General features: G+C 37.9%; 1 protein-coding gene across 2 annotated transcripts in view; it reads right to left on the bottom strand.

Annotated features, from left to right (window-relative positions):
• Window positions 1-10605, bottom strand: part of STK31 (serine/threonine kinase 31) — a 66294-nt gene that overhangs the window by 51270 nt on the left and 4419 nt on the right. For both annotated transcript variants that reach the window (XM_006779012.2, XM_006779013.2), the window contains exons 4-7: window positions 9525-9623; window positions 4846-4920; window positions 3139-3297; window positions 1050-1408 (exon numbers count right to left, since the gene is read on the bottom strand). In XM_006779012.2, coding sequence (XP_006779075.1) covers window positions 1050-1408; window positions 3139-3297; window positions 4846-4920; window positions 9525-9623 — 692 coding nt within the window. The remainder of the gene's footprint in view (window positions 1-1049; window positions 1409-3138; window positions 3298-4845; window positions 4921-9524; window positions 9624-10605) is intronic.

Genomic DNA, 10605 nt, shown 5'->3' on the forward strand with positions numbered 1-10605 from the left:
GGGCGCGACCCACAGGTTGAGAACCGCTGACCTAGAGGGTATTATGCTAAGTGAAAGAAGTCAGTCAGATAAAGAGAAACAATATATGAATTCACTTATATGTGGAATCTAAAGAATAAAATAAGTATCTAAACAAACAAAACTAAAACAGGCTCATAGATACAGAGAACAGACTGTTGCCAAAAGGGAGGGGACTTAGGGGGCTGCGTAAACAAGGTGAAAGGATTAAGAAGTACAAACTGGTAGTTAGAAAATAGTCATGGGGATGAGAAGTACAGCATAGGAAGTATACTCAATAATACTGTAGTAACTCTGCATGGTACCAGTAGAAATATCAGGGGGAACACTTTTAAAGTGTATGATTGTCTAACCCAGCCGTGGGCAAACTACGGCCCGCGGGGCGGGGCCCGCCCCCTTTTAAAGAAAAAAAATAAAAAAAAAAAAAAAAAAAAAAAACGCAACATCAAAAAGTTTGCCCACCCCTAGCTAACCACTATGCTGTACACCTGAAACTAATGCAAAAATGATAAAGAATGTAACTGTAATCAAAAAATAAAAAACAGCCGAAACCTGTTTGGCTCAGTGGATAGAGCGTCGGCCTGCGGACTGAAAGGTCCCGGGTTCGATTCCGGTCGAGGGCATGTACCTGGGTTGCGGGCACATCCCCGGAGGCAGCTGATCGATGTACCTCTCTCATCGATGTTTCTAATTCTCTATCTCTCTCCCTTCCTCTCTGTGAAAAATCAATAAAATATATAAAAAAATAAAATAAAACAAAAAATAAGAATTTTAAAAAAGGAGTTGGCATAAATAGTTGGTATATGAACTTTGAACAATTCAGTAATGATTTTCTTTCAAAATGGCTTTTAACAAAAGTATTCCTGCCAAAGAGAATAATACATGTTTGAGAAAAACAGTACTAGTATCATTCCTCAAAATCATTGACATAGCTGAGGACTCCAAAAACATAACCATTGACTTCTACTATGACAAGGGCTTCTACCATGAATTAAGTATTAGGTAAGACTAAAACCCCACCACAGTCTTACTTTGGAAATGGCACATGATTTCCTACATCACTTTCATCCTTCGAGTCAAGTGTCTGCCTCCCACTTAATCGCCCCTTTGGCCTGCTGAAGGTTGACTGGTTTGATCTATGCCCCCACAGAGGAATGGGGCCTTTGAGGTTCCTGAGAGCAAGCTGACCAGGATCTGGTTTTTGTTCTTCACAGATGTTAGTGCTGGAAGTGAGTTTGCATTTTTCTGCAAATCCTTTCTTAGCCACCTCTTCCCCTATATCCACAGTGCCATACTCAGCCTGAGCAATAACTGTTCCATCTTGATAGGTTGCTTTAATTCTCATTTTTATTTCCTTTTCAAAAATCAAGCTCCCCAAAAAGGTTCTACCCTAAGAAAGACAGGGGGAAAAAAAGGCATAAACCAGCTACACCAACATGTTTTTCTTCACTTGTTTCCACCCGATTTTTCTAATGATCGTATTTTTCATTCTCAAATCTCCATAGAAGTGGTCTTACCTTGTTATTCAAATAGACTCCACATGTGCATGAATATATTCTATTTATACACTTGCTGAAGTAGAATACCTGAAGTATAGGCACCCATATTTATATATTTTTAATGTGCATCAATTAAATATCCTCAAATAATTTTTTTAACCAATCAGACTGCTGACTATTTTTGCCCCAACCAAATATGGTGGTGCACCTCAGAAGCTACAGCACATAAAAATAGATTTTGATACCTAGAAAAGGTGCTAAAATCCAACAAAACGTTGAAAATATTTTAAAGGCAAAACCAGGTACTCTGGTTTTAAACACAAACAAGAAAAGGAGCAAAAAACAGAACTAAGAGCACAAAATATCAACAATTTTCTTTAAATCAACAAATTGAAATTACAGAATATGAGATGTTAGAAATTCCTAAATTCAAAACCCTCTTAAACTGAATTTTGTTTAAGGGCATAAAACTTGTACAATTAGTATATGAAAAGCCATATGAGTAATTATGTATTTTCTAACTTTTAATTATTAATTATCCATCCTGTGCACTAAGCACAAAATACCTAAAACATATTTTGGAATGGAGAATATTTTGAGATTTAATTTTAATAAGGACCTGCTTATAGCTCAAAACTATTAAAATTACTTTGATACACTCTAACCACCAAGACAGAACCCTGAACTTGGAATACAATTTAAATAAATTGTAAGACTACCCCTGAAATTACCAGATGTCTTCCAGAATTAGCTTACTAACCCAAAATTTAATGGAAATGAATACAAACTAGAATCTAGATTAGCAGAACATCACTAGCAATTACCACATCAAACAGTATGAGCCTCTGCCAAAATGATAAAATTGGATTAATTTATAACTTCACTAATTTCAAATGCCTGATAGTTATGACCAGGACTAGGTTAAAGTTCACTTTTACTTATATACTCTCTCAAAAGTCAAAGACAAAATCATTTTCTCCATCGTATATGAGACTCTCCTGTTAAGTTTTCATAACAGAAAAAACTATTCAAATTTATTATATAAATACTAGAGGCCCAGTGCATGCATTTGTGCACCGGTGGGGTCCCTCGGCCTGGCCTGCAGGGATCGGGATGAAATCAGCTCTCCGACATCCCCTGAGAGGTCCCAGATTGCAAGAGGGCGGTTCTCAGGCAACGCATCCCAGAATCGGGCTCCCTCCTCTCTGGTTCCAGGTGCGTCACCTGAGAACCACAGCTGCCAAGTCACCGCAGCTTGGCAGCTCCTGTGTTGTGCATCTGCCCCCTGGTGGTCAGTGTGCATCATAGCTCTGGGTTGGAGCATCTGCCACCTGGTGGTCATTGCGCATCATAGCTACCAATTTGATGGTTGGACAGTCGCTTAGGCTTTTATACATATAGATATACACATATATACCACTTTTATCAGAATACCAACAAATTCACCTAGCAAAAGATGAGCACAAACATGTCATTATGTAATTGCTTTTGAATCATTCTATAATTCATATTTTTCCATTATTTATACAAGTTTTTATATTAAAGAAAATTAGTGAAATTTAACTACACTTATATTTGTTTTACTCCCATTAACAAAAAATATTTAAAATCTGTGACTTGCCTGATCAAACTGGTTAACTTCTTGGCCAGAAGGAATCTGCAGTCCCCAAAGTCTATACTTTTTGGCAACACTAGAAAATTGCAGATCCAAAGGAATCTCAACTATATCAGATCGATTTAGAATTTCAGTATTTCCATAGTCAATGTATCTCACCAGACACTGGGAGGAAAAAAATGAAAAATGCTAATAAGGAACTAGATTAAATATCTCAAAGAAACCACCAAAATTTGCTTTCTATTAATTAGCTATAAATCAAGATAGCATTTTACCTCAAATTGGCAAACAAGAGCTCCAGCAATATCCTCAAAATAAGGAAAATCCATAGTCCAGTGAGAACCCAGTGATTTCTATATTTGGTATCAAACAATACTACTTCCAACAGTACCATTTCTCATTTTGGATTTTTTTTAAACAACTGGTATTGAGTAAATATAAGTCTATGAAGCTTATGGCCCTATCCTACCTGGAATGTTAAAATCAATCAATATTCTTAAATTCAAGCTGAAAAGACAAAGTTATCAAACTTTCTGTAAAATTAAACCCACTCCAGCTATTAGACCTTGAAAATGAAGCAAATTCACCTTTACCTCCAGTTCTATATCTGTTTAAAAAAAAAAATACATTATCACAAGATCAAAGGCCATCTTGCTTCTTAATTTAAAAAGTTAAAGCCAGCCCTGACCGGTTTGGCTCAGTGGATAGAGCGTCGGCCTGCGGACTCAGGGGTCCCAGGTTCGATTCCGGTCAAGGGCATGTACCTGGGTTGCAGGCACATCCCCAGTAGGGAGTGTGCAGGAGGCAGCTGATCGATGTTTCTCTCTCATCGATGTTTCTAGCTCTCCATCCCTCTCCTCCTCTCTGTAAAAAAATCAATAAACTATATTTAAAAAAAAAAGTTAAAGCCAAATCAAAAGCAAATGCAAAATATCAACTACAGTTGTCAAATTATGGAGAAAAGCTCTATTAGAAAGGTCTATTTCATAAGGTAAATCATCATCTTTGACAGTAATAAAATGTGAGATTTTTAAAAATATATTTGAAACATTACTCAACTTGTTTCATCTTAACATCACCTGTTACAACAAGAAAAATATTTATAAAATATACATATTATAAAATACTTTAAATCCAGGAAAACCACATTGAAAAAAACAATAAAGGAAAGCCCACAGAGATGCATTTACACAGCTTGCAAAGTGCACTTTCTAAGTAAAATAAATAGCTAAACACAAAGAAAATTCTTCACATTTAACAAAAACAGGAGAAAGCTTCAAGCCAATCTTCATTAACAATATGCCGATGAACTAAGTTAAAAGATAAACATAACTTCAGGACCAATAAAATGTTATTTTACTACTTAATCTTAATAGAATGAACTTTTCAAAGCTGCTCGGCAAAAAATCAAACATAATTATTAAGAACTGAGATACACAAAAAAATCAAAAATTATTTAATCTATTCTTGGACAATCTGGACAACATAAATTCAGAGGAATAGTCCTGAATCTGACCTGGTTTTTTTTTAAGCAATTAATTTCTTTCATATTCACTAGGTAAAAAAAAAAATGCATGTTTTAATTAATTTATAAGCTCCGTGAACCAGATCTTATTACCACTAAGAAGAAGCAATGAGGGTTAAATAAGCATCAGATTTTAGAACCAGAATAAATATTCCTCAGGGAGGAAAAAAATGAACATTTATTCCTGCCTTTTCATCACTGATGAGTTTCAGTATTTTGCATCTGTACCAACATTTATCTTCAGAAAATAATCCACCATAAATCTACAAAGAGAAAAAGAAAGTACAATTATTTGGAATTTTAATTAATCAAAGCATGTTAAGTAGATTAAAATAGTGGTTACCACTTAACTACAGTCAATAAGTACTTTATTTATACCTTATTTTATTCTTACCACAACCTGAACAGGCAGGAACTATGTTTCATCATTATACAGCTAAAGTCATAAGCGAGATACCAGCAGAACCAGGATTCAAACTTAAGATATCTGACTACAGAGTACATTCTGCTATTCTGCCTTTCAAAAAAAAGGGGGTGGGATTGGGGAGAAGAGGAAAGATAAAAAACAGACAACTGAAAAAGGCAGCACAGATTAGTGTTTTCATATTCTTTGGAGATAAATGCACCATGTTCACTGCAGCATTATTTACAAGAGCCAATAAATGGAAACAACCTAAGTATCCACTGATATATGAACAGATAAGGTATATATATACCATATCTACCACACACACACACACACACACACACACACACACACACACACAATGGAATATTACTAAACCATAAAAAATGAAATCTTGCTATTTGCCAACAACATGGATGAACCTAGAGGGTATTATGCCAAATGAAATAAGTCAGACATCCTGGCCACTATGGCTCAGTGGTTGAGCACTGACCCATGAACCAGGAAGTCACAGTTCGATTCCAGTCAGGGCACATGCCCAGATTGTAGGCTTGATCTCCACTAAGGGGCGTACAGGAGGCAGCCAATCGATGATTCTCATTGTTGATATTTTTCCGCTTCCCTCTCTCTAAAACCAATTAAAAAAATATTTAACAAAGAAACAAAATGTCAGAGAAAGACAAATAAATACCTATAATTTCGCTTATATGTGAAATCTAAAAATCCAAACAAACCAACCAGGAACAGACTCATAGATACAGAGAACAAACTGATAGTTGCAGGGGTCAGGGAATGGGCAAAAAGGATGAAGGGGACTAAGAGGTACAAATTTCCAGTTATAAAATAAATAAACCATGGGGATGTAATGTACAGCATAGGAAATATAGTCAATAATATCATAACTTTATACAGTGACAGATGGTTACTAGACTTAATGGTGATCACTTCATAAGCAATATAAATGTTAAATGTCTATGTTGTACATCTGAAAATAATATTGATCATATGTCAACTATACTTTAGTAAAAAACAAACCACAAGCATCAAACACTTGAAATTATGCTGCTTTAATATATGAAGACATAACTGATACAACCAATTGCTCTTTAAACATAAATATTCCAAGCACATGCCACTTATGTCTAATTCTTAATTATGGTGGGATCCATATGTTGTACCAGCCAAGAATGGTTTTTATACTTTTTATTTTGTATATACTAGAGGCCCAGTGCATGGATTCGTGCACCGGTGGGGTTCCTCGGCCTGGCCTGCGCCCTTTCACAATCCAGGACCCCTCCGGGGATGTTGGATAGCCGGTTTTGGTCCGATCCAGACAGGAGAGAGCCCGATCCCCGCAGGCCTGATCCAGACAGGAGGGAGCCCGATCCTGTGCATCAGTCATTCAATCACTTAGGCTTTTATATACATAGACTAGAGGCCCAATGCACAAAAATTTGTACAAAAGTAGGCCTTCCTTCCCCCAGCTGCCAGCACTGGCCTCCCTCTGGCACCGGGGCTTCCCTCTGGCTGCCAGCAGGCACCCGGGACCCAGGCTTCACTCTGGCCCCAGCTTCATCCAGAAGGACATCCAGAATGACGTCCGGTCTAATTAGCATATTACCCTTTTATTATTATAGATAAGAAGTTTAAAGCTACTGAGTAGATAAAATTAAATCAAATAATATCCTTAACACCAAACTATCATTTATTTTAGTGTTTTAATTATCCTCCTATAAAAGGGTAATATGCAAATCAACCAAATGGCAGAATAAACCGGTCGCTATGACAAGCACTGATCACCAGGGGCAGACTCTCAATTCAGGAGCTGCCCCCTGATCAGTGCACTCCCACAGAGGGAGCACCACTCAGCCACAAGCTGGACTGAGAGCTGGCGAGCACAGCGACTGGCCTCCGTAGCATCACTAAGGATTTCTTAGGCCCACAGTGGGCCTAAGCCATCAGTCGAACATCCACCAAGGGCTCCCGGACTGCAAAAGGGCACAGGCAGGGCTGAGGAACCATGCCCCCCCGCCAACCCAGTGCACAAATGTTGTGCACCAGGCCTCTAGTATTTAATAAAAGAACAAAGAGAAAAATTTACATGTTTTAAGTCAACTTCTCAACTCAGCACCACTGACATTTGAGACAGGATAATTCTTTGCAGGGTTGGGGCAGGGGAGTGTTGGCTGTCCTGTCCATTGCAGGATGTTTAACAACATCCCCCTGGCCTCTACCTACAAGATACTAGTAACACCCCCTCAGTTGTGACAACCTAAAAGGTCTCCAGATACTACCCAATGTCTCCTGGAAATGAAGAATACAAAATCACTCCAGGTTGAAAACCACTTCAAATCATTCATTCTCAATGGGGAAATTATCTCCAAGGAAGTTAAAACTGGTTCTTGGGGTATGGAGAGGCATCATAGATATTACAAGGGTTTGTAGCCCTCCAAAGTTCAACCCTCCCTGACAACATAGCTATACATTATATCTGTGACTCACTTCATTTTTCAACAAGCAGACAGGCTTAGTAGCAAAAATAGTTGATAATCTACAGTCGTATTCAATTTCAAACTCTACAAAAGGTCACATTATCTTTAGTTAAGACTTTATAATCTATATAAATAAAACCCTAATATGCAGATAGACTGAACGGTGGAACAACCGAACAACCAATCGCTATGACGTGCACTGACCACCAGAAGGCGTATGCAAAACATGGCAGATGTCGACCACGGCAGGATGGTGGAGCAGGTGAGCAGGGGCGCCAGACCGAAGTAGGGTGCCGCTTGCTGTCACTGGGGCGAGCCTCTGGTGGTTACTGAAAATTCTTTGCTCCCCCATGCCACGATCCTACCTGGCACTCACACCTGCTGCCAGCACTGGCCCCACTCACACCCGCTGCCAGTGCCAGAGCTGCTGCTCACACCTGCTGCTGGCGCTCAGCACCAGCCCCAATTGCTTAGCACCATCAGCCGGTACGAGCAGCAGCTGCCAGCCCTGATCACCCTTGAGGGCTTCTCCATTTCCCCCTGCTCCTGAGAGGCAATCGGGGCAGCAGCTGCTGGTTGCATCCGCTGCTGGCGCCAGCCCCAATTGCAGTCAGCAGGTGCGAATGGGACCAGTGCCCTCAGCACATGGGAGCAGTGGCTAAGGGAGCTGGGCTGCTAGCAGAAAAGGGACTGGGGGCTGTGGCAGGAGGGGCCGCTGGAGGTGCAGAGGATGGGCGAGACCCACCCCTGTGCCCATTGCAGCCTCGTGGCCCACAGTTCCTTTCAAGGTGCACAAATTCCTACTAGGACCCCTAGTTATACTAATAAAATAAACAATTGGATATAAAGCAGGTGACAGAAATGGTATGTCACTGCAACCCAGTCTAGGTAAAGTTGGGAACACTTTGTATCCAGGAATAGAGCTGGGACCCAACCAAATTTAGGAACCTGAATCATAAATACCCAAACAGATTTATTTGTCTTTAAACATAGTCCCACTATGCCCGGTTCCAAGCTTCTCTCCAACTCAACTATTCATAGTTCATGACCTGCTTACATAGTGAGAAAGAGAGAGCCACTCAATCACTATAAAAAATTTACAAAGTATAATCCATTTATGGATAATCAGGGATGACGGAGTAATCATTTATAAGTCTATTATTGAAGTTTGTTTAAATTTTTTGTTAAGCAAGTAGTTGATTTTGCATTCAACAGAAAAGCAGCTATGTCTTAATTTTTAACACTATCAAACATAGTCAAACTATAAGGATGCTTAAAAAAAAACTAAAACTTTACAAATTGCATTTCCTTCTCCATTCTAATGCTCAACTCCAAGCTACATTGTTTCCTTCCTTCTAAATTTCCTCTTTTCACACGTTTTTATATATGCCATTGGGGTTTAATAATTTTAAAATAAAACTATAGAGGCACATTATTAGAAGAAAATCAAAGTATATTGAAAAGGGTATAGAATAAGACTTCCTTCCCAACACTCTTCAACATGAGCCTCTTAAAAGTAATTTTACTTTTATACCAATCTCCATATACACTAGGATATACATTTATACATTTTTTTACACAAATGGGCTAATTTCACATACACTATTTTGCATCTAATTTCATATTAAAATACAGACATCTACCTCTCATTTAACTAAGCAAGGCACCAAGCACACAAAATTTAAAGAGGCACTCACTCTGTACTTGCATAAGTGCCTCCTTAAATTTCACACAAGGACTCTATTTTGTTCACCAATGTATACTCAATGCTTAACGCAGTGCCTGGCACATAGCAGATAGTCCATAAGTATTTTGAAAGAAAAAACTTACTATGACTACAGTTTATACATATTCTAAAATTTTGCCTCTTCCTTTTAAATATATCAAAATTTTCAAAAACTATAAAATTTAAGATATAGGAAAGATTAACATGACAGCTGGGGTAATTATATTCAAGAATATGACTCACCTTCTTTAGATCAAGATTCCCAAAAACTGAATTGGCATGAGGACAAACTTCAGACAGTGAGCAACCAATCTTCATAATATCCTCATTTCTACTGATACTCTAGAAGAATAGATATAGTACGATTCAGTAAAATATTATTTGATAGTGTTATCCAATTAAGGGTTCTACTAAGCATAATACTTAAAAGATTTTGGAGCACTGGAAATCAAATCAAATTCTTATGTCAGTATTTTTTCATTATTCAAATGAGTTCTTTATAAAAAATGGGACTAGGCTATAGAAAATGTTTACTTCCCAAAGAGTTCAAATTACTTGTAATTCAAACCAAGATATCAATATTATTAATATGAAGAGGTAACTTTAAACAATTGTCTCTGGATTTTACTTTAAATCAAACTTTAATTGCTCAAGGTGGATAGCATATTTTGGTCTAATGACTTAAGTCTTCTCACATATTTATTGTGTAAAGGAAACATGCAAATATAATTTCAAAATGTATTCATTCCCCTGTACACAAATACTGTAATCTAGTTAGTAAATTCATTTCTTACAGAGTCTTGGGATAACAGTTTGAAACTAGGTATATACTAGGATTGAACAAATAAGTAAATATATTGTAAATAATGAGAGCAGGAAGAAATTACAAATAAAAAAGGCCAAATAAACCTACAGCATTAGACTAGAACTGGAAGATATCAGAATGAACTCATAATATACATGTTATTTATGCATGTGTGTGCATTATGTTTGTATATATTGTGCATATATGAAAGAGAGACACACACAGAGATAGAAATATAGACAAGTATATGAGTAAGTGGGTTCTTATACAAATAATTACTAGAGGCCCAATGCACAAAAATTCATGCAACAGTAGGCCTTCCTTCCCGCAGCTGCCAGCACCAGCTTCCCTCTGGCACCCAGGACCCGGGCTGGCTTCCCCCGGGCCGCTTGCAGGCACCAGGCACCCAGGATGGCTTCCCTCCGCCCTGGCTTTGTCAGGAAGGATATCCAGAATGACATCTGGAAAATATCTAGTCTAATTAGCATATTACCCTTTTATTATTATAGACTAAAGGCC

Source organism: Myotis davidii, unplaced genomic scaffold (assembly GCF_000327345.1).
Source record: "Myotis davidii unplaced genomic scaffold, ASM32734v1 scaffold168, whole genome shotgun sequence".
NCBI classification, from domain to species: Eukaryota; Metazoa; Chordata; class Mammalia; order Chiroptera; family Vespertilionidae; genus Myotis; species Myotis davidii.